This window comes from Tachyglossus aculeatus, chromosome 23, assembly GCF_015852505.1.
Source record: "Tachyglossus aculeatus isolate mTacAcu1 chromosome 23, mTacAcu1.pri, whole genome shotgun sequence".
In the NCBI taxonomy this organism is placed as follows: Eukaryota; Metazoa; Chordata; class Mammalia; order Monotremata; family Tachyglossidae; genus Tachyglossus; species Tachyglossus aculeatus.
In genome coordinates this window covers 2,913,724-2,938,834 of record NC_052088.1, presented here as the reverse complement: position 1 = coordinate 2,938,834, position 25,111 = coordinate 2,913,724, and the positions used below count along the sequence as shown (strand labels likewise).

The window sequence follows — 25,111 nt, the reverse complement described above, 5'->3', positions numbered from 1 at the left end:
AATTCTACTCTCCCAAAGGCTTAGTACAGGACTCTGCGCATAAGAAGAGCTCAATAAATACCACCTATCGATTGACCACGCGTGGGCCATGAGGATGGGCTGAAAGAGGCAGAAAGCATTTAAACACATAACGGAAACTGAGCCATGTTGATTCCCGAGTTGACCCTTCCCCATGTGTGGGCTGTGGGGATGGCAGGGGTCGGGGAAGGTTGGGTGTCTACATACAGCTCAGCCAGGGTGTGGGGAACCCAATTAGGCCCCAGGAAACAAGAGGTAAAAGCAGGATAACTGTTCCTGCTCAAACTACAGTTCCTGCTCAGTTAAAATGAAAAAGGGACAAAGACAACACACTTTGAGGAAGGTGATGGAGTGGGAAGTGGAGGAAGGCAGCCATTTTATGCATGGTGGGTTACCTCATGAGGCAACTGGGAAGGAGATGACAACACCAGGCCTCGAGGCTGACGGCCCCTTTTCTAAACCCCCAAACCTGGCCTCTTTCTCCCCTGTTTAGGGGAAGGCCAGTAAAACAAGGCCAGAGATCTCTTTCTGTCACCTAACCAGAGGGGTCTCTGAGGGGTCTTAACTCCGGGGTCAAGTTAGGAAGCCTGAGAAGTGATAATCTTTCACTCAATTTTGACCTTTCCACAAATAGGCTAGGCCTTCTAGCTCACCGCTAGAATCGGAATCACGGGGTGGTCGGCGGGAAGGCATAGCCATAGGCTGAGGAAATCCAGAGACTTTAAGGAGGGGAGCTAAAGGGACCCTAATTCCAAAAAGAAAAGAAAGAGGAGAGAAAAATGGAAAAACAAAAAAAAAAGAAGCCCCAAAAACATATTCTCATTTTTGCCCTAGCCACGAGCACTGGGCAAGACTCCATGGGTGCTAGGAGAAGCAAGCATGTCCTTCCCCAAATATACCTTCTTCTTTGCCTGCAGCAAGTCCTGGTAAGCACTAGAACGCAGAAATCGGGCATAGCTGTCGCTCTTCATCAGCTTGTAAATATGCTCCTGGTAAGGGGTGGGACAGGAGGGATGGTGGGAAGAAAGGAGAGAACAGCATTGTTATCAGAGTCCAAAGGAGCCCATTAGAAAGGCAAGAACTGGAGAACCTAAGCTAAGTCTTGTGGTCTTCTCCCACAATACTGCATACTGTGGGGGATCTAAGTTAGAAAAAACAACTTTCTCTCCTTTAATAATATTGGTTGAGCGCTTACTCTCTACCAGGCCCTTACTCTGTGCCAGGCCCTGTACTAAGCTCTGGGGTAGATACAAGCCAATCGGGTTGGACACGGTCCCTGTCGCACTTAGGTTTCACAGTCTTGATCCCCATTTTACAGATGAGGAAACTGAGGTACCCAGGGAAGTGAAGTGGCTTGCCCTAGAACGTCCAGCAGACAAGTGGTGAAACCGGGAGTAAAACCCGGGCCTTCTGGCTCTCAGGCCCACGATCTCTCCACTTAGGCCACACTGTTTTTCTTTCAGACGTGCTTAGGGAGCAGGGACATCCTATGTTACATAAATGTACACAGAGCCACTAATGCAATGTCCTGTGCCTGGTACTTGAGTGACAAATGTTAGCTGAAGATTAATGATGCATCTTCCTCCCTCTCTGTCCTAACTTGGATCTCAAAAAGGTTGGCTCCTTTTTTCTTTTCCTTTCCTTTCCTTCCATGCTTCCTTTCTCTCTCTTTTTCCCTTTCTTCCTTTTTTCTTCCTCTCTCTTTCTCCCTCCCTCCTTCTCTCTCTCCTCTCTGTCTTTCTTCCTCTACCTCCCAATCCTTTTCTGTCTCTGCAGGCCCCACTGTCCTTTGTTCCCCTTTCTTGGCTCCCTCTCTGCCTCCCTCCTTTCCCCCAAACTGAACTACTACCCCCAGACTCCCAGAATCCTCAGTGTTCCACACTGCTTGATGTTCCTGAAAATACAGACTTGTTAGCCAGTCCTTCTTGGCTGAGGGCATTTGCCTTGGCATATTCAAATAATTATTGTGGTATTTATTAAGCACTTACCATGTTTCAGGCACTGGGGTGAATACAAGCAAATCAGATTGGACACAGTCCCTGTCTCTCATGAGGCTCACAGTCTTAATCCCAATTTTACAAATAGGGGAACTCAGGTTAAGAGAAGTGAAGTGACTTGCTCAAAGTCACACAGCATTGGGGAACCGAGATAAGACAACAGTTCCTTCTGACTCCCAGGCCCATGCTCTCTCTACTGTTGTGTAACCTGGAGTACATCCAGTTCTTTAAAGACTTCCATTGGGACCACTTATTAGCCAGACTTCTTAGCCAGCAAGTGGCAAGAAGGATGGAACAAAGATAATTTCAAATCATCAGAGGTGTACTCTCCTCAGCACACAGTAAGTGCTCAGTAAATAGCACCAACTGCCTGACAGCTACCCAAACAACTGCTATATGGTGAGGTGAAACTGGGAAACGGAAAGCCAAGGAAATTGAGGAAATGTTTGAGGGACAATGAAAAACAAAAGTTGGTTGGTCAGAGATGGATCAACGTGGTGTGCTGCTCTCAAGAAAAAAGCCCCCCTTTTTAAGCCAAAAACTTCATAAGACACAAGGGACAAGTGGCAAAAAATAAATGGCACCCGGCAGTGCAAGCATTACTCATCACTGCACAAGGATGATGCAATAATAGTAATAATACCAATAATCATAATGGTGATGTTATATGTTAAGCACTTACTATGTGCCAAGCACTGTTCTAATCACCAGGGTAGATACAAGTTAATCAGGTTGGACAAAGTCCCTGTCCCACCTGCAGCTCAGTCTTAATCCCCATTTTACAGATTAGGTGACCAAGGCACAGAGAGGTTAAATGATTTGTCCAGGGTCACAAAACAGACAAGTGGAGGTGAGGGGGATTAGAACCCAGAACCTTCTGACTCCCAGGCCCATGCGCTATCCTCTAGGCCATGATACTCAAATTCAGGAAGTGTTCCATATTTTGTCAAAGCCTTACGGAAGGCACATCTCCTCCAAAAGGCCTTCCCCAACTAAGCCCTCCTTTCCTCTTCTCCCACCCCTTTCTGCATCACCCTGACTTGTTCCCTTTATTCACCTCACCCTCCCAGCCCTGCAGCACTTATGTACATATCTGAAATTTATTGATTTCTATTAATGTCTGTCTTCCCCTCTAGACTGTCAGCTCATTGTGGGCAGGGAATGTGCCTGTTTATTGTTATATTGTACTCTCCCAGACACTTAGTAGAGTCCTCTGCACACAGTAAGCCCTCAATAAATATGATTGAATGAATTAATACTTAATGCTGACATAGATACAAGATGATCTGTTCCCTCATAAGGTTCATGGTCTGATGGGGAGGGAGAAAAGGGATTGAATCCCCATTCTGCAGGTGAGGGAACTGAGACACAGAGAAGCGACTTGCCCAAGGTTACACAGCAGACAAGTGGTAGAACCAGGATTAGAATCCAGGTATTTCTGACTCCCAGGCTGGGGCTAGGTTTATTTTAGAGATTAACTTTCCCCGAGCTGCAAAACGTAAGGCATTCTACAGATCCAGAAAGTACTTTGATCAGCTTGAAAGAAAGGAGCTAGTGCATAAAACTTCAAGCTTCTATGATGATTTGCAGGAGTGATATGTAGCATGAATCTCAATCATTCAATGGTATTTCTTGAGTGCTTACTGTGTGCAGAACACTGTACTAAGTGCTTGGGAGAATACAATGTGACAGAGTTGGTAGGCATGAAAGAGCACAGGCCTTGCAGTCAGAGAACCTGGGACCTAATCCTGGCTCTGCCAGTTGCTTGCTGGGTGACGTTGGGTAAATCACTTGACTTTTCCATGCATCATTTTCCTCAACTGTAAAATAGGGACTCAATACCTGTTCCCCCTCCTACTTAGCCCCACTTGGGACATGAACTGAGTCCAATCTGATCAGCTTGTACCTACCCCAGTGTTTAGTACAGTCCCTGGCACTTAGTAAACATTCACTGAGCCCCATGCAGGAGAAGGACTTTGTCTGATCTAATTTATTTGCACCTACTGCAGCGCTTAGAACAGTGTTTGACATATAATAAGTGCTTAACAAATACCATGAACAAAAAAATGAGTTTATAGACCAGGGGACATAAAACTCAGGCATCCCTAGATGGCTTTCTATGTTTTGTTGAAATAGATACACCATTCATTCATTCATTCAATAGTATTTATTGAGTGCTTACAGAGCACTGTACTAAACACTTGGGAGAGTACAATAGAACAATGAACAGACTCATTCCCTGCCCACAACGAGCTTACGGACTAGAAATGGATGGGGTCTAAACTACCCATTTTAGCACTTCCGTCTCCCTCTGCCCGGAGGAAGACGGTAAGGGGACAGTTCCGTGACCATAGAACTACTTAGGCAGAGGAGCTGACCTGTGCATCTTCATACGTGTATCTCCCTGGGTCTTTGACATTTTGACTTGTTTTCTCGTAGCTGTGGGAGTCCAGATTGATAGCACTTTGAGCACCCGGAGCTAGGAACTCCTGCCAAATTTCTTCTACCCTGGTAGGCACATCTTGTAAAGGTTGTTTCTTGAGATCTTGGACAGCCAACCAAAACCTTTAATTGCAAAAACAAGCACAAAAGCAGTTTTTGTTGGTTTGTTTGGTTTTTATTCATTCATGCATGCATTCGACCATATTTATTGAGTGCTTACTGCATGGATAGCATTGCACTAAGCGCTTGGGAGAGGATAATACAACACAGTTGGTAAACAAGTTCCCTGCCCATAATGAACTTACAGTCTAGAGGGGGAGACAGACAGAAATATAAATAAATGAATAACTGATATGGAAATGAGTGCTGTAGGGCTGGGGTGGGGTGGGGGGGGGGGAAGGGAGCAAATCCAAATGCAGTCAATCAATCCTATTTACTGAGTGCTTACCGTGTGCAAAGGACTGTACTACGTGCTTGGGAGAATACAACAGAGCTGGTAGACACGTTTCCTGTGCACACAAAGTAGGCGTTTAACAAAGGTTTAATAATGGCTTAATAACAATGACAATACTAATTATTTTTTCTCATTTAGCCCCTGTCATTCTGCTACTGCAAGTCTGATGTGGCAGAGTCATGGATAACATCACAAAGGTATCATATTTTGTTGTTCTGGAGTGCTTCTCATGGAGGGAGAAGAAGTGTGGCCTAGAGGATAGAGCACAGGCCTGGGAGCCAGAAAGAACTGGGTTTTAATCCCAAATCCTCGACTTGTCTGCTGTAGGATTTTGGGCAAGTCACTTCACTTCTCTGGGCCTCAGTTTTCTCAACTGCAAAATGGGGATTCAATTCCTGCTCTCCCTCGTGCTTGGACTGTGAGCCCCAGGTGGGACAAGGATTGTATTCGGTCTGATTACTTGGAGAAGCAGTGTGGCATAGTGGAAAGAGCACGGGTTTGGGAGTCAGAGGTCATGGGTTATAATCCCGGCTCTGCCACTTATCAGCTGTTTGTCTTTGGACAAGTCACTTAACTTTTCTGTGCCTCAGGTACCTCATCTGTAAAATGGGGATTTAGACTGTGAGCCCCACCTGGGACAACCTGATTACCTTGTATCTCCCTCAGTGCTTAGCACATAGTATGCACTTAACAAATACCATTATTATTATTATTATTATTATTACCCTGGTGTTACAAATAATAATGAAGATTAATTATGGTATTTGTTAAGCACTTCCTATGTGCCAGGCATCTTATTAAGAGCTGGGGTGGACACAAGCAAATCAGGTTGGACACAGTCCCTGTTCTGTGTCGGGCTCGCAGTCTCAATCCCCATTTTACAGATGAGGCAACTGAGGCACAGAGAAGTGAAACAATTTGACCGTCACACAGCAGACAGGTGGCAGAGCTGGTATTAGAACCCCTGACCTTCTGATTCCCAGGCCCATGCTCTATCGACTACGTCATGCTGCTTCCCAATGATGATGATGGTATTTGTTAGGTGCTTACTATGTGCCAAGCATTGTTCTAAGCGCTGGGGTAGATACAAGGTCATCAGGTTGCCCCACATGGGGCTCACAATCTACAAATCCCTTCTGAAGTTGGATCTCTCATCTCCCTTTCCTAATCCCACCCCCAACTCCCACTTCATCATCATCAGGTCACCTAAGTACTTGCGTACTTGTGGGCAGGGAATGTATCTGTTTAGTTGTATTGTACTCTCCCAAGTGCTTAGTACAGTGCTCTGAACACAGTAAGCACTCAATGAATATGATTGCATGAATGAGGGAATGAGTGCTTACTGTGTGCAGAGCACTGTAGAAACCATTTGGGAGAGTACAGTATAACAAAAGACATATTCCCTGCCTACAATGAGCTAACAGTCTAGAAGAGGGCAGAAAGACACTGATATAAGTAAACAGATGACCACTATGGACATAGTGCTTTAGGGCTGGGAGGGGGGGATGAACAAAGGGAGCAAGTCAGGGAAACACAGAAGGCAGTGGGAGAAGAGGAAAGCGGGTTTTAGTCTGGGAAGACCTCTTGGAGGAGTTGTGCCCTAAATAAAGCTTTGACGGGACAGGGGAAAGTAACTGAATTGTCCAAGGTCACCCAGCAAACAAACAAAAGATCCGGGACTAGAACCTGGATCCTTTCAACTCCCAGGGCTGTGCTCTCTCCACTAGGCCACGCTGCTTCTTAATCGATAAATTGTTTGCCAAAGATTCTGTTTCCTCAGGATACATTTTCCATGTCCTTTCCCAATCCATAAACTGTGTTGGTGGCAAAGTGTTAGAGTTGAGGCATGGATCCTAGCCTGACTCGCCTGTGGGAAAATATGGAATCTTTCCCTGTTCCTTTTTTAATTGCTTCTGTGTTCAGCTGATGCTGTCTGGGTCTGACATAATCAATCTGTAGGTCACAGGAAACACTCCTTCTCCCTGGAGGCTTTACAGTTCAGAAAAATGTGTTGGATTCTCTGGCTCTTACTTTGATTTTCCACTGTCATTTTGCCTACAAGGCCACAGGGCACAGACCAAAATCATTGTGGAGGGTGTGAAAACAAGAAGATGAAGGCCAAGGTGAAAAGCAAAAGGAGGGGGAAATGGCAAATTACTCTAATAGCAAGTGTTCTAGAAATGCGCAGAAGCTCATTTTGGGCAGGGAACGTGTCTACCAACTCCCAAGTCAATCAATCAATTATACTTAGTGGGTGGTTCCTGTGTGCAGAGCACTATACTAAGCATTTGGGATAGTACGATATAAGTTTAAAGTTGGTAAACACGTTACTTCCCCATAATCAATCAATCAATCAATCAATCAATCGTATTTATTGAGCGCTTACTATGTGCAGAGCACTGTACTAAGCGCTTGGGAAGTACAAATTGATGAGCTTACCATAATGAGCTTACCGTCTAGAAGGAAGAGCACCAGCACTTCCTGGGTTGCAGGAAACAGAGTGAACTTACCGTCTAGAAGGAAGTGCTTAGTACAGTGCTCTGCACACGGTAAACATTCAATAAATACAACTGATTGATTGATCGATTCAAGCAAAGCGGAACAGTGGAGAGAGCATGGGTCTGGGAGTCAGAAGGACATGGGTTTTAATCCCATCTCTGCCCCTTGTCTGCTGTATGTCTCTAGGCAAGTCACTTCACTTCTCTGTGCCTCAGTGACCTCATCTGTAAAATGGGGATTACGACTAGAAGCCCCATGTGGGACAGGGGTTGCGCTCAACTTAATTACCTGTATCGACTCCAGCGCTTAGTACAGTGCCTGCCATACATGAAGCACTTAACAAATACCATAAGAAACAGAAGTTAATATGGAAAGAACAAGAAAGAGACAGGGGATTGCTCTTCGTGCTTCATAAGAACCAAAGATGATGCTTCATTTCCAGAGGCTTTGCTCTGGGGGCTGGAGAAGCAGGGGCTCTGAATTCTAATTACAGCTCTATGACAATCTGCTAGAGGTGCCTGGGCATGCCAGCTGCCCCATAGGTTGCAGAATGTTTGCCTCTTTCTACAAATTCCTCCAGGGATGAAGCTAAAACTCTGGCTTCAAAGAAGAGATGAACTTATTCAAATGTACCAGGAGCTTATTTTAACCCCCTTGTGAGGGTGTGCTTTGGAAAATAGTTCTCTTTCAATCAATCAATCCACAAAATAATAATTATGCTACTTGTTAAGCACTTACTATGTGCCAAACACTCTTCTAAACTCCGGGGTAGATACAAATTAATCCCCTCTAGATTGTTTATCCCCTTTAGACTGTAAACTCGTTGTGGGCAGGTAAAGTGTCTGTTTATTGTTATATTGTACTCTTCCAAGTGCTTAGAACAATGCTCTGATCACAGTAAGTGCTCAATAAACATGACTGAATGAATGGAATGAATGAATTGAATTGAACGTTGGACACAGTCCCCATCCCACATGGGGCTCACAGTCTTAATCCCCATTTAACAGATGAGGTAATCGAGGCCTGGAGAATTGAAGTGACTTGCCCAAGGTCACACAGCAGACATGTGGCAGAGTTGGGATTAAAACCCAGGTCCTTCTGACTCCCAGGCCCAGGTTGTAGCCAGTACACTTACAATGAATTTATGGTTACCCAGGAGGGGCTGGGGGTGTCCTTCTGGTACTAGTTAAGTGCTTATTATGTGCCAGGCAATGGTCTCTGCCCTAGGGTAGACACAAGCTAGTCAATTTGGACACAATCCATGTCCTAATAGAGCTTACAATCTTCAACCCCATTTTCCCAATGAGGTACCTGAGGCACAGAGAACTGGAATGACTCCCCCAAAGTCACATAGCATTCAAGTGATTCTAATCCTGGCTCCACCATTTGCCTGCTGTGTGACTTTGAGCAAGTTACTCCACTTCTCTGTGCCTCAGTTCCCACATCTGTAAAATGGGGATTAAGACTGTGAGCCCCATGCAGAAAAGGGACAATATCCAATCTGTTTACCTTGTATCTACCACAGTGCTTAGAACAGTGCCTGGCACATAGTAAGCACTTAAGAAATACCATACACACAAAAAAATGGTGGAGCAGGGATTAGAAGCAGGTCCTACTGACTTTGAAGCCTATGCTCTATCCACTAAACCATGCTGATCACCTTATTCAAACTAGATTCTAGTCCTGAGTCCACCACATACTCATTGAGTGACCTTGGGCAAGTGACTTAATTTCTCTTCACAGTCCATGTCACCCCACTCCTCAAGAATCAATCAATCAATCGTATTTATTGAGCGCTTACTGTGTGCAGAGCACTGTACTAAGTGCTTGGGAAGTACAAGTTGGCAACATATAGAGACAGTCCCTACCCAACAGTGGGCTCACAGTCTAAAAGGGGGAGAACCTCCAGTGGTAGCCCATCCACTTTGGCATCAAATGGAAATTCCTTACCATCAATTTTAAAGAACTCAATCCACTCACTCCCGCCTATTTTACCTCACTGATTTCCTACAACTCAGTTTACTATGCCAGCCTACCCACTGTACATTGATCTCATCTGTCTCGCCACCGACCCCTCACCCAGTCCTCCCTCTTCATATCCGAGAGATCACCATTTTCCCCATGCACAGAGCCTTATTCAAATCCCATCTCCTCCAAGAGGCCTTTACTGATTAAGCCCTATTCTCCCTTCTATACACTTGGATCTGTATCCTTTAAGCACTTGGTAATCAGCCCACCCTCACTCCCACATCTCTTATGTACAACAGGAATTTATTTTAATGCCTTTCTCCTCTTCTAGACTGTAAACTCCTGATAGGCAGGGATAGTGTGACACACACTTTTCTATTATTCTTGCCCAAGTGCTTATTACTGTATTCTGTATATAGTTAGCACTCAATGAATACCACTGTTTAATTGATTGAGAATTTAAAAAATCATGGAAACACCAGCACAAAAATGGGAAACCCCTATTCTTGTCACAACAATTTAGATTTTTCTTCCGTAAAAATTACTGGGTTAGTCTCCACATTAAGATAATGGGTTTCAGACTGTTTCTTAAGTCCAACAGTGAGAAAAAACATTTTCACCACTACTCCACTCTAGACTTGTTATGCTTGTTACGAGCAGAGAGAGTGTCTGGTAATTCTGTTGTATTGCACTTTCCCAAACACTTAGTAAAATGCTCTGCACAGAGTAAGCGCTCAATAAATGTCATTAATTGATCGATTATGTACGTATTGGCCATTTTTCTACTTATTTCAATGTTTGTCTCTCCCAGTAGACTGTAACCTCGTTAAGGGCAGGGAAGGTGTCTGCTAATTCTGCTGTATTGTACTCTCCCAAGCTCTTAGTACAGTTCTCTGCACATAATAAGCACTCAATAAATACCACTGATGGATGGATTACCCAGAGAAGAAATGGTGACCTAAGAATCCATAGCAACATGTTTACAAGATAAAATATATTTTCTCTTGGAACTATTAACTTCAAAATAATAACAGTATGCCCACAATACTTGAAAAAGTTATTACAGGAAATATACATATATAGCATTATTGTTTATATACAATATAAACACATATAAACATATGTATAAGTGAATTTATATGTATAAATGCATTATAAACACATATATTATTCCTATCCAGCAAATAATCTCTCAAGACCCACGAATTGGGTATGACCTTCTATTTGAAAAACAGTGCAGTAAAATGTTCCTTTTAAGTTTTGTAATTTCTAAATATCCTTCAGTTTTCATAAAATCACACTATAGAATTCTTTCAAAAGGCTATGGTTACAACCATGTAGGCAATAAAAATATAGACCAAGAGAATCCCTGACTAAACATTAACATCTCCATGCACTCCCAAAGACCTGGTTCGAGCTGTGAGAATTTTACCTGAGGTTTTCTGAACTGAATTCCGATTCTAGGAAACGGAGAAATTGATCTCTTCCCACTGGGTCCTTCAACACCTCATCCATGGAGAAACCCCATCTCTTAACCCGTTGTTGGCTAGGCTCTTTGCTTTGAGACGGGAAGAAAGTCAAAAGAAATGATAAAGTGTATGGGAGAAGCAAAGGTCACACTTTCCCCTTCATCCTCAGAAATGGGCAGGACATAAAATTCATTTCCCTGTCCACTCAAGAGGAAAGACCGCCATGAAATCACATTTTAAACACACATACATGAAGAGAAGCAGTGTGGTCTAGTGGATAGAGCCCAGCCCTGCGAGTCAGAAGGACCCGGGTTTGAATCCCGGCTCTGCCACTTGTCTGCTGTGTGACCTTGGGCAAGTCACTTAACATCTCTGTGTCTCAGTTCCCTCATCTGTAAAATGGGAATAGACCATGAGCCCCATGTGGGACAGGGACTGTGTCCAACCTGATTAGCTTGCACCTATCCCAGCACTTAGTACAGTACCTGGCCCATAGCAAGCGCCTAACAAATACCAAAAATAAAAATAAATAAATATGGAAGTGCTCAGCTTAAGAAGAGGAGAAAAGTCCTTTTGGGTCCGATCAATATTCCAGCCACTCTGCATTCTGGATCTGGGAAGGACTCACAGAATGCCTTCCCTGACTGAGCCCTCATTTCCTCTTCTTCCTCTCCCTTCTGTGTTGTTCTTTTAATTGGATTGTTTTGTCAGCCTCACAGCAATTATGGTCATATCCCTCATTTATGTATTTCTATTCATGTCTGTCTCCCTCTCTAGACTGTAAGCTCATTGTGGGCAGAGAACATGTCTCCCCAATCTGTTATAGTATACTTTCCCAAGAGAAGTTGTGACTTGCTCAAGTTCACGCAGCGTCACTTCACTTCTCTGTGCCTCTGTTAACTTTTCTGTAAAATGGGGATGAAGACTGCAAGCCCCACATGTGACAGGGACTATGTCCAACTAGATTTGCTTGTATCCATCCTAGTGATTACTACAGTGCCTGGCACATACTAAGTGTTTAAGAAATACCATTATTATTATTATTATTATTATTATTCAATGCTGGGGCAGATATGGGCTAATGACGTTGAACACAGAATCAGAGCCCTCACAGTCTTAATCTCCCCTTTGCAAATGAAGTAACTGAGGCATAGAGGAGTAAAGTGACCTGCCCAAAGTTACACGACAGAAAAGGGGAAGAACCAGGATTAGAACCCAAATCCTTCTGACTCCTAGGCCCTTGCTCTATCCAATAGGCCACTGCCATTCTCACCTTTTTCTCCTCTGTGTCCTAATCCCAAGGCCATTACTTGCCTGCTGTGTCATTTCACTTCTCTATGCCTCAGTTACCTCCTCTGTAAAATGGGGTTCCAGCACGGCCTAGTGGCAAGAGAACAAGCTTGGGAGTCAGAGGATGTGGGTTTGAATCCTGCCTCCCCCACTTGTCAGCTGTGTGACTTTGGGCAAGGCACTACACTTACCGATGCCTCAGTTATCTCATCTAGAAAATGGGAATTAAGACTTTAAGCCCCACAGGGGACAACCTTATTACCTTGTATCTACCCCAGCACTTAGAACAGTGCTTGGCATATAGTAAATGCTTAACAAATACCATCATTATTATTATTATTATTATTATTAAAATTGGAATTAACACTGGTAGCCCCATGTGGGACAAGGACTATGTCCAACTGGATTGTCTTGTAGCATAATAAAGTGCTTGGCACATAGTAACAAATATCTGCGAAGGAGACTGAGAATGAACGGGATAGCCAATTTTCTGAGGCTACCTGGGTTTTGCCGGGGGGGGGGGGGGGGTCATTCATTCATTCACTTAATCATATTTACTGAGTGTTTACTGTGTGCAGAGCACTGTACTAAGCTCTTGGAAAGAACAATACAGCAATGAAGAGAGACAATCCCTGCCCACAATGGGCTTACAGTCTACAGGTGGGGAGACAGATATCAAAACAAGTAAACAGGCATCAATATAAATGAATAGAATTATAGATATACACATATATACATAAGTGGTGTGGGGTGGCACAAGGTGGGGAAGAGCAAAGGGAGCAATTAAAGGTGTTGTGGAAGTGGGGGAGCTGAGGAATAGGGGGCTTAGTCTGGGAAGGCCTCTTGGAGGAGGTGCACCTTCAGTAGGACTTTGAAGAGTGGGAGAGTGATTGTTTGGTGGATCTGAGGAGGGAGGTCATTCCAAGTCAGAGGTAAGACTTGGGCTAGGGGTTGGCCGCGATTCAGGTGAGATGGAGGCATAGCGAGAAGGTTAGCACTAGAAGAGTGGAGTGTGAAGCCTTGGATGGAGAAGGAGAGAAGGAAGATGAGGTAAGAAGGGGCAAGGTGATGGGTGATAGCGTTGCCTTCCTATGATATTTGTAAAGTGCATTCTATTTGCCAGCAATGTACTAAGCACTGGAGTAGATACAGGTTAATCACGTTGGATTTATTCATTCATTCATTCATTCATTCAATAGTATTTACTGAACACTTACTGTGTGCAGAGCACTGTACTAAGTACTTGTGAAAGTATAATACAGTAATAAAGAGAGGCAATCCCTGCCCACAACAAGCCCACAGTGTTGTGGGGGTGGAGGTGGGGGCAGACAGACACAGTCCATGTTCCACTTGGGGCTCATGGTCTTAATCCCCATTTCACAGATGAGGGAATTGAAGCCCTGAGAAGTAAAGTGACTTGCCCGAAGTCATACAGCAGACAAGTGACAGAAAGGGGAGTGGAACCCAGATCCTTCTAACTCCCAGGCCCCTGCTTTGCCACTGGCTTGAATTTGTGACTCAGGGCAAATTCTGAACTTCATTGTCTTCTGTGACTCACTGTATCTCTTATAATGAGGATAACAAAACCACCTTTCAAGGCTGGAGGAATAACTAATGAAAGTGATTAAGAAGACCCATCAAATGCTAAATGGGAATGAAAACTTACACCACCAAAGGGAAACAGCAGAGGAAAAGGGATAGGCACTCTTTAAATCAGAAATTCCTCCTCACAAAATTTCCTTTTGCTTTTACCTCATTTCGATGTCCCATAAAGTGGTGTCATCGCTTATCCACGGATTGGATGGGTCAGCAGGAGTTATTATAGGATCATATTCCACATACTGTTCTGTGTAGGCCATCAGGCTGTGGCAGGGGAAAAAAAGAGTAATAATTAAAATTGTGGTGTTTGTTAAGAGCTTATTATGTGCCAACCATTGTTCGGGGAGCTGAGGTAGATACAAGGTAATCAGGTTGGAAATGATCCCTGTCCCACATGGGGCTCACAATCTTAATCTCCATTTTACAGATGAGGTGACTGAGGAGAAGTGAAGTGACTTACCCAAGGTCACAGAACAGACATATGAAGGAGCTGAGAATCCAAGTCCTCTGACTCCCGGACCCATGCTCTTTCCACTAGGTCGGGCACAATTATTATTAGTAGTAATAATAATAATGATAATAATAATAATAATTTTGGTATTTGTTCGGCACTTACTATGTGCAAAGCACTGTTCTAAGCACTGGGGAGATACAAGGTGATCAGGTTGTCCCATGTGGGGCTCACAATCTTAATCCCCATTTTACAGATGAGGTAACTGAGGCCCAGAGAAGTGAAGTGACTTACCCAAAGTCACACAGCTGACAAGCGGTGGAGGCGGGATTTGAACCCATGATCTCTGACTCCAAAGCCCGGGCTCTTTCCACTGAGCCATGCTGCTTCCCCAATTAGCATCTGCCTTCCAATTTCCATAGTAGAGGACTGGGCCTGGGAGTCAGCAGGACCTGTGTTCTAATCCTGGCTCTGCCACTTGTCTGCTGTGTGACCCTGGCCACATCACTTCTCTGGCCTCCTTTACTTCATCTGTAAAATGGGGATTAGGGCTGTGAGCACTCTATCCTAATCCTCCTCGACCTCTCAGAAGCCTTTGACAATGTGGATCACCCGCTTCTCCTCAACACACTATCCAACCTTGGCTTCACAGACTCTGTCCTCTCCTGGTTCTCCTCATCCCTCTGGCCATTCATTCTCAGTCTCCTTTGCGGGCTTCTCCTCCCCTTCTCAACCCCTTACTGTAGGGGTTCCTCAAGGGTCAGTTCTTGGTCCCCTTCTGTTCTCTATCTACACTCACTCCTTCGGTGTACTTATTCGCTCCCACAACTTCAGCAATCAACTTATGCTGATGACACCCAAATCTACATCTCTGCCCTGGCTCTCTCTCCCTCCCTCCAGGCTTGTCTCTCCTCCTGCCTTTGGGACATCTCCATCTGGATGTCTACCCGCCATCTAAAACTCAATATGTCCAAGACTGAACTCCTTATCTTCCCTCCCAAACCTTGCCCTCTCCCTGACTTTCTCGCCACTGTAGATGGCACTACCATCTTTCCCATCTCACAAGCCCACAACCTTGGTGTCAACCTTGACTCCGCTCTCTCATTCACCCTACACATCCAATCCGTCACCAAAACCTGCCGGTCTCACCTCCACAACATCGCCAAGATCTGCCCTTTTCTCTCCATCCAAACCACTACCTTGCTGTTTCGATCTCTCATCCTATCCTGACTGGATTGCTGCATCAGCCTCCTCTCTGATCTCCCATCCTCCTGTCTCTCCCCACTTCAGTCTAGACTTTACTCTGTTGCCCTGATCATCTCTGTACAGAAATGCTCTGGGCATGTCACTCTCCTTCTCAAAAATCTCCAGTGGTTGCCTGTCAACCTATGCATCAAGCAAAAGCTTCTCACTCTCGGCTTCAAGGCTCTCCATCCCCTCGCCCCCTCCTACCTCACCTCCCTTCTCTCCTTCTACAGCTCAGCCCACACCTTCCACTCCTCTGCCACTAACCTCCTCACTGTACCTCATTCTCACCTGTCCTGCCGTCGACCCCCAGCCCACATCCTTCCCCTGGCCTGGAATGCCCTTTCTCCACACACCCGCCAAGCTAGCTCTCTTCCCCGCTTCAAAGCCCTACTGAGAGCTTACCTCCTCTAGGAGGCCTTCCCAGACTGAGCCCCCTTTTTCCTCTTCTCCTCCCCATCCCCCCTCCCTACCTCCTCCCCTCCCCACAGCCACGTGTATATATTTGTACAGATTTACTACTCTATTTTACTTGTACATATTTACTATTCTATTTATTTTGTTAATGATGTGCATATAGCTTTAATTTTATTTGTTCTGACAATTTTGACACCTGTCTACATGGTTTTTTTTGTTGTCTGTCTCCCCCTTCTAGACTGTGAACCCGCTGTTGGGTAGGGACCGTCTCTATATGTTGCTGACTTGTACTTCCCAAGCACTTAGTACAGTGCTCTGCACACAGTAAGCACTCAATAAATACAATTGAATGAATGTGCGGCAGTGACTGTGTCCAACCTGTTTAACTTGCATTTACCCCAGTGCTTAGTACAATGCCTAGCACATAGTAAGCGCTTAACCAACACCATTAAAGAAAATGTGGAAAGGCAGAAGATGAGTTTTGTTGTGGACTTGTGGAGATACCCAAATAATTCCTTCATTCCTTCTAAGGAGACTCCAAAACACATAATTCAAAGATAATAATTATCTTCCTATCCCCTCCATCCTAACCCACGAAGAAGTCAGACCTTAGTAATGGCCACTCAATGTCTGTCTTGTGAGAAAGCAAAGGGCTTCAAAATGGTTGACAGGAGGTGTGAAGGGCAACATGGACTATGAACCCCATGGTAATAATGGATTGGTTTCACCTTCAATTCCCAGAATCCCCTGAGACATTCTGGGAGGAAATGATAATAAATGTGGTATTTACTAAGTGCTTAGTGTGGGCCTGGCACTGTATTAAGCACTGGGGTAGATACAAGATAATCACTTATCCCACATGGGGCTCATGGTCTTAATCCCCATTTTACAGATGAGGAAACTGAAGCACAGAGAAGTGAAGTGACTTTCTTTTTTAAGGCATTTGTTAAGCGCTTACTATGTGCCAGGAACTGTACTAAATATTCATTCAATCGTATTTATTGAGCGCTTACTGTGTGCAGAGCACTGTACTAAGCGCTTGGGAAGTACAAATCGGCAACATATAGAGATGGTCCCTACCCAACAACGGGCTCAGGGGTAGATACAACTTAATCAGGTTGGACGCAGCCCATATCCCACATGGAGCTCACATTCTTAATCTCCATTTTACACATGAGGTAACTGAGGCCTAGAAAAGTGAAGTGATTTGCCCAAGGTCACACAACTGACATGTGACAGAACTGGGATTAGAACCCAGGTCCTTCTGACTCTCAAGTCTGGCCTCTATCCACTAAGCCACGATCTTCTCATGAAGCCCAATTGGCTAAGACTTTGCTAAGACTAATGCAGGGATGATATTTGGAAAAGGACTGTTTTGATCATTCTTTCCTGTTTGGAATGTGGAGAGTATGGATTATTGTACAGAAGGGTTAGAAGTCAAATTCTTCTTTTTAGTGGCAACTTCAACATCATGGACTGTAAGCTCCTTCTGAACAGGGACCGTGCCTACCAACTCTGTTGTACTGTTATTTCCCAAGCGCTTAGTATAGGGCTCTGCACAAGGGAGGTGCTCAATAAATAACATTACTTGATTAACATTTGAGATTTTGCTTATGGAGCTAAATTGGCATTATTAGCAGTTACAATGGCCATGCTGACTGAATACGGATTATGAAGGCTTGTGGTATTTTTCAGGATTTTTTCAGCTTTCTTTTCTCCTTGCTCTGTTCCTTACCTACTCTTCTGGGTGGACAAATTTCTTACTTAAACCTCTCCCCTCACCTCTCCTTTTTATGGTGTGCATTAAGCACTTAATTATGTGCCAGGTACTGTACTAAGTACTTGGGTAGATACAAGCTAATCAGGTTGGACACAGTCCTTGTTGCACATGGGGCTCAGGGTCCTAATCCCCATTGTACAGATGAGGTAACTGAGGGACAGAGAAGTGAAGTGAATTAACCAAGGTCACACAGAAGACAAATGGTGGAGCTGACATTAGAACCCAGAGCCCTCTGACTCCCAGGACAGGGATCTATCCACTAAGCCTCATTGCTTCTCATCAAATCCAACAATGATCTAATTGGTTCCCACAGGCCAGGAACTGCTGACCAGGTATTGAAAGAGCTAATTCATCTGGGAATGTTTCATATTTTGGGTGCCTCCTCACGTTTGGATTTCTCACTTCATAAAAGCGGGATTCCTTCACAGATTTTTTTGTTTCCCCACAGGCACCATGTCTCTGCCTGGTCTTGGATCCTTGTCACTTTATTTACTGTAAGTTCCCCCTAGACTGTAAGCTCACTGTGGACAGGAAACATGTCAACCAGCATGGCCTAGTGGATAGAGCCCGGGCCTAGGAGTCAGAAGGACTTGGGTTCTGATCTCGCCTCCACAACTTGCCTGCTGTGTGACTTTGGGCAAGGCACTTCACTTCTCTGGGCCCGTAAAATGGGGACTCAGATTGTGAGCCCCATGTGGGACAGGGACTGTGTCCAACCGGATTCACTCATATTCACCTCAGTGCTTAGTACAGTGCCAGGCACTTAGTAAGCATTTAACAAATACCACAGATATTATTATTACCAACTCTGTAGTATTGTACTCTCCCAAGTGCTTTGTACAATGTTCTACACACAGTAAGTCCTCAATAAATATGATCAATTGATTGACGACACTAGTTCTCAGATCCAGGAGCACCCGTCACCTGTGAATCATAAGAAAATACCAAGACAGAGGCAGGAAGCAATACTCTGGAGAAATGATTATAACTCCTCAGACTCCTCTCGACTTTTTATTCTGTATTGTCTTCACCGACTTGAGAAGAGCAAAGCTACCGAAAGGCAAAGCCTTTTTCTTTTGAATCAAATATTAATTTCCCCAAAGAGAAACCATCACACAGTGATAGTGATGTGATCACATAGTGATCACATTGACATCACATATCGAAAATTCTTTCTTTGCCTTTCTTCTTTTCACATCGCTGATGAGCTACTTAGCTTATAAGATCTCAAATCAACTTGGGCTCCATTAGAGAGTGTCTCCAGAGCATGCTAAAGCGGGAGATGCTCTTAATAAAGGTAAGAGACTCTGTGTCTTCAGCCTGATTCTCACAGATAATGAAGACATCAGGGACAGAAAACAGGCTTCTGGCAAATGTGCAGCACCTCCTGAGACTCAGAGTTAACGGAAGAGGGAGGGAGACGAAAAAGGACATAAAGAGAACTGAAGCAGAGAAAAGTCCTCTTGAAATCTTAGGGATCAAGAGATGTGCATGGGAGAAAGGATAATGCCATGCAGTTTTGAAGCAGCATGACCTAGAGGATAGAGCATGGGCCTGGGAGTTAGATGGGCTGTTATTCGTATACTGTGTGACTTTAGGAAGGTCACTTAACTGCTGTGGGCCTCAGTTCCCTCATCTGTTAAATGGGGATTAAGACTGTGAGCCCCATCATCATCATCATCAATTGTATTTATTGAGAGCTTACTATGTGCAGAGCACTGTACTAAGCGCTTGGGAAGTACAAATTGGCAACATATAGAGACAGTCCCTGCCCAACATTGGGCTCACAGTCTAAAAGAACTGTGGGACAGGAACTATGTCTAACCTGATTAGCTTGTATCTACCCCAGTGCTTAGAACAGTGCCAGGTACACAGTAAGTGCATAATCAATAGCTAATCAGTCCCGGTCCAATATGGGGCTCACAGCCTTAAGCCCCATTTTATTGATGAGGAAACAAAGGCACAGCAGAGTGAAGAGACTTGCCCAAGATCACACAGCAGGAAAGTGGCAGAGTTGGAATTAGATCCCAGATCTTCTGACTTCCAGGTCCCTGCACTTTCCACTAGGGCACGCTGCTTCCTGTGATATGATTTTGAGGAGGGTTTTGAACATAGGTTGAGTAATGGTCTGTCAGAAATGGTGGAGAAGGGAGTTCCAGAAAAGATGAGGGATGTGTACAAAAGGTCGATGGCAAGAGAGATGAGATTGAAGCATGGAAGTAACAGAGGATGAGGGATATTAAATAGATATCAGGACTTGCTGTTGTCAGGAAGTTTATAGATTTCATTTCACTTCACCTAACACAGCATGGAGAGAGCAAGGGCCTGGGAGTCAGAAGGACCTGGGTTCTAATCCCATGTGCCTGCTGTGTGACACTGAGCAAGTCACTTAACTTCTCTGTGCCTGTTACCTCATCTGTAAAATGGGGATAAGACTGTGAGACCCATATGGGACAGGGAATGTTTCAAATCTGATTAACTGATCTACCCCATTGCTTAGAACAGTACTTGGCACATAGTAAGCGCCTAACAAGTACCATTATTATTATTATTACTACTATTAATATAATTTCCCAGTTAAAACAAATGTCAAATTATAGGGAGAGGGAACCACACACAATTCACAATGGGTGCTGACAACATGGAGAAGAAGCTCAAAAATACATGAATATACAATGGCAAGAGTGTATCACATTCACCTATCTTGGGGAGCCAGGAATGCTAAAATGAAAGTAGTAGAAAGATAATATAAAAAAAAAGTTGGAGGCAGGAATGGATAGGGTAAAGGTAATCTGTGGTGTGGAAGAGAAGGCAAATGGTTAAAGATACAATATTTTATTTACTTTATTTTATAGTACCTGTCAAGCGTTTACTATGTGTTAAACAGTGTTCTAAGTGCTGGGGTAGGTACAAATTAATTAGATCAGATATAGTAGCAAATTGCAAATAAAACTTGCACAATAAAATAATCATGAGGACTAATTGTGAAATTTCGTCCACTCATCATTATGGTATTTAGTAAACACTTACTACATGTGCCAAACATTGTTTTAAATGTTGGGGTAAATACTGGTTAGATCAAACACAGTCCTCGCCCTATGAGGGGTTCACACTCTAAGTAGGAGGGAGATGGGTATTGAATCCCCATTTACAGTTGAGAAAACTAAGGCACAGAGAAGTGAAGTGACTTGCCCAAGGTCACTCGGTAAGCAATTAGTAGAGTTGGGATTAGAACCCAAGTCCTCTGACTCTCAGGCCTGTGTTCTTTCCATTAGACCACTTTCTTGTTGTGTGATCTTGGGCAAGTCATTTGAATTTCCCTGTTCCTCAGTTTTGCCATCTGAGAAATGGGGGTTCAACACCTATTCTCCCTCCTGCTTACATCGTGAACCCCATGTGGATAGGGACTGTGTCCTAGTGCAATATACTGCATCTGTCCCAGTGTTTAGTACAGTGTTTAGCACATAGTAAGCATTTAACTGAGAAGCAGCAAGGACTAAGGATAGAGCTTAGGCCTGGGAATCAGAAGGTCCTGGGTTCAAATCCCAGCTCTGCCACTTCTCTGCTGTGTTACCATGGGCAAGTCACTTCACTTTGTGCCTCAGTTACCTCAGCTATAAAATGGGGAATAAGACTGTAAACCCCACGTGGGACAAGGGACTGTGTCCAACCCGATTTTCTTGTATTGATTCATTCATTCATTCCTTCAATTGTATTTATTGAGTGCTTACAGTGTGCACAGCACTGTATTAAGTGTTTGAGAGAGTACATTACAACAATAAACATACATTCCCTGCCCACAGCAATCTTACAGTCTAGCCCAGTGAGACAGATATTAATATTAAAAAATATAAGCTACAGATATGAACATAAGTACTGTGGGGCTGTTTACAGTGCCTGGCATATAGAAAGTGCTTAACAAATACCACAATTATTATTATTATCATTATTATTATTATTATTGTTAGTAGTAGTAGTAGTATGAATTCCTGTGGCAATTAATTCCATCTGTCTACAACCTGTTGATTGAGAAAGTGTTTCTTTCTGGGTGAAGCATGATGGCCTAGTGAGAAAAAACATGATCTAGTGAAAAAACTAAAGGTAACCTGATTTCTAATCCTAGCTCTGCCACTTTCCAGCTGTGTGACCTTGGAAGGGTCACTTAACTTCTCCATGCCTCAGTTTCCTCATCTATAAAATAGGGACTAAACAGGCGTTCTCCCTCCCCGATGTGGGAACGGGATGGGTTCTAACCTGATTGTACCATGTACAATAGTGCTTGGCACATAGCACTTAACAAATATCACAATGATTATTATGTTGTGTTTGTTTGGATTTACTTTAATGCACTATCCCAAGTGCTAAGTATAGTACTCTGCCCATAGTAAGTACTCAGTAAGTAACGCTGATGAATTGATTATCTGTGAGCTACTTGTGGGCAAGGAAAGTGACAAGTGACTCGTACTGTACTCTCTCAAACATTAAGTACAGTTCTCCACAATCGATCAATCAATCAATTGTATTTATTGAGCACTTACTATGGTTGTGGTTTCAGGTTGGACTGTGTCCAACCTGAAAAGCTTGTACCTAAACCAGCACTTAGTACAGCGCCTGACATCTAGTAAGTGCTCAAACACACACCACAAAAAAGAAAAGAATCTCAGAATCCTAAACGGCAAAGTACCCTAACTGCAAGTGATTTGGTCCTCTCCTGTAACTTCATGGAGCTTTGCATGCTGGTCTTTCTGCTCTTGCAGAAGGAAGAGAATCAAAATGCCACCTTCCCTTTTTTTCAGGGGCTGGCAACTTTGTACCACCTGGCTTGGGATTAGCTGGCATTATCACCTGGAGCAGGGAAAATAGGATAAGGGTTAATGTGGGTTATGACATAAGGTAGGTCCACCGTAAAGATGGGCTGTGATATCCCATCAGAGGGCATCCAATGGCTTAAAACCCAGCGAGGGCCCTGGAATGGGCCACTTTATCTCTTGCCAACCATCTCTGCTCCTCCAGGGCTCTCTCACCCCTGAGACATTCCTCACCCTCACTGCTCCTACAAAAAGACTTTGTGTAGCTCTGAAAAGCCTCCAAGTGCTGCTGATACAGGGTATAAAATTCCCACCTTCCTGGGTGGAGAAGCCTGAAAGCTTTATGCTGCACAGTGAAGAGCGTTCTGTTGGCTTCTCCACCAGGAGGGTTGGGTGGTCTCCCAGGCATAATTAATTTGGACTGAGCGGCCCATTTAAAGAAAACTACTATTTAATAATAATATTTACTGTTATATCTATTGAAGCTCTGGGGTGGATTCAAGATATTCAGGTCAGAAGCTGTCCCTACTCTGTGCCTCCAAGAGGCCTTCCCTGACTGAGCCCTCTTTTCTTCTTCTCTCACTCCTTTCTACGTCACCCTGACTTACTCCTTTTGTTCATCCCACTAAATGGGAGGGAGAACAGGAACTGAATCTTTATTTTACAGTTAAGTGACTTGCCACGGTCACGCAGCAGGTGAAGCTGGGATTAGAACCTCGGTTCTTTTTTCACCCAGGCCCGTGCTTTATCCACTAGCCAACACTGTTTCTCTATCCATTACTCCATGCTGCTTCTTCAGAGGAAAAGGCCAAGGAGTTGATAACAATAATAATTATTGTTACCATGGTACTCCTTAAGCTCTTCCTTTGTGCCAAGAACTCTGTGCTGAGGTAGATTCAGATCAATCTGATTGGACACAGTCCCTGTCCTGCATGGAGCTCACAGTTTAAGTAGGAGGGAGAACAGGTATTGACTGAATCCCCATTTTACAGTTGCGGAAACCCCGATCCAAAGAGGTTAAGTTACTCACCCATGGTCGCACAGCAAGCAAGTGATGGAGTCATGATTAGAACCCGGGTCCTCTGACTCCAAGGTCTGCTGTGTGACCTTGAGAAAGTAAGTTCACTTCTCTGGGCCTCAGTTACCTCATCTGTAAAATGGGAATCTAGACTTCCCATCTAGACTTCTTGGGGAAGCAGCGTGACTCAGTGGAAAGAGCCCAGGCTTTGGAGTCAGAGATCAATGGTTCAAATCCCGGCTCCACCATTTGTCAGCTGTGTGACTTTGGGCAAGTCACTTCACTTCTCTGGGCCTCAGTTCCCTCATCTGTAAAATGGGGATTAAGACTGTGAGCCCCCCATGGGACAGCCTGATCACCTTGTAAACACCCCAGCACTTAGAACAGTGCTTTGCACATAGTAAGCGCTTAATAAATGCCATCATTAGACTGTGAGCCCCACCTGAGACAGGATCCGTGTCCAACCCGATTCGCTTGTACCCACCCCAGCGCTAGTATGGTTCCAGGCACATAGTAAGTGCTTACCAAATACCATAATTATTATTGTTATTATTATTTTTATTATTAACAGAGTACTTGTCCTCCAAACTGCAAACTCTTTGTGGGCAGGGGAGGCATCTACCACCTCTGCTATATTGTATTCTCCCAAGCACTTAGTATCAAAATCTGCACACAGTAATTGCTCAATAAATACCACTCTTTGATTATTTCAATGTCTGTCTCCCCCTCTAGACGATAAGCTCTTTTTGGGCAGGGAACGTGTCTACCAATTCCATTGTATTGTACTCTCCCATACACTTAGTACAGTGCTCTACACACAGTAAGCACTCAATAAATACAACTGATTGACCGAGAGGACCAAGAAACTCCAATGAAGGGTCGGATGATCAAAGACTCTGGCCAGAGGAGGGTCACTACCCAGAGAGTGGTGGTCTTGGGAAATGGAAAGTTCAGAGTACTTTACAGAGTTAGAAAAAGGAGCTACCCCAACTGAACTCAGACAGTCTAGGAAAGCAGCAGCATTGCCTAGTGGATAGAGCATGGGTCTACGAGTCAGATGGACCTGGGTTCTATTCCCTGCTCCACCACTTGCCCGCTGTGTACCCTTGGGCAAGTAACTTCACTTCTCTCTGCCTTAGTTACCTCATCTTAATGGGGATTAAGACTGTGAGCCCCATGTGGGACACGAACTATGTCCAACCTGATTAACGTGTATCTGTGCCAGATGGCACCTAGCAAGTGTTTAACAAATACCATTACAAAACAAATAGAGGAACAAAGACAAACAGGCTCCGAATCAATCAACCAATCAGTGATATCTACTGAGCATTTTCTGTGTGCAGAGCACTGTACTAAATTACTAAATGCTTGGAAAAGGACAATACTTACCCAAGCCAGAGAGTTGTCTTGGCTAGGAGAAAGCAACATTGATTGTGCAAGAAATTAATAGAGAAAGCTCTATTCTCTCATTACCTTTCCTATCGTTCTACCTAATAATGATATGGTAAATTGCTAATCATTTTAGAAATAATTAGAAATATACAGCTTTTTACAAGTAGAGCTCCCATAAGGAAAGGCCCTCCATAGAAATGAGATTGTCCTACGTAGAGGTTTAAAAGAGGTGATAAGTCTATACTAAGTACCAGAGGGGTATTT

At 44.0% G+C, this 25,111-nt stretch overlaps 1 protein-coding gene across 3 annotated transcripts in view; it reads right to left on the bottom strand.

The window, feature by feature from the left end:
- The window catches only part of RGS6 (regulator of G protein signaling 6), a 419,024-nt gene that overhangs the window by 23,703 nt on the left and 370,210 nt on the right, over positions 1–25,111 (bottom strand). For all 3 annotated transcript variants that reach the window (XM_038765488.1, XM_038765486.1, XM_038765487.1), the window contains exons 13-16: positions 13,890–14,000; positions 10,811–10,936; positions 4,394–4,580; positions 918–1,007 (exon numbers count right to left, since the gene is read on the bottom strand). In XM_038765488.1, coding sequence (XP_038621416.1) covers positions 918–1,007; positions 4,394–4,580; positions 10,811–10,936; positions 13,890–14,000 — 514 coding nt within the window. The remainder of the gene's footprint in view (positions 1–917; positions 1,008–4,393; positions 4,581–10,810; positions 10,937–13,889; positions 14,001–25,111) is intronic.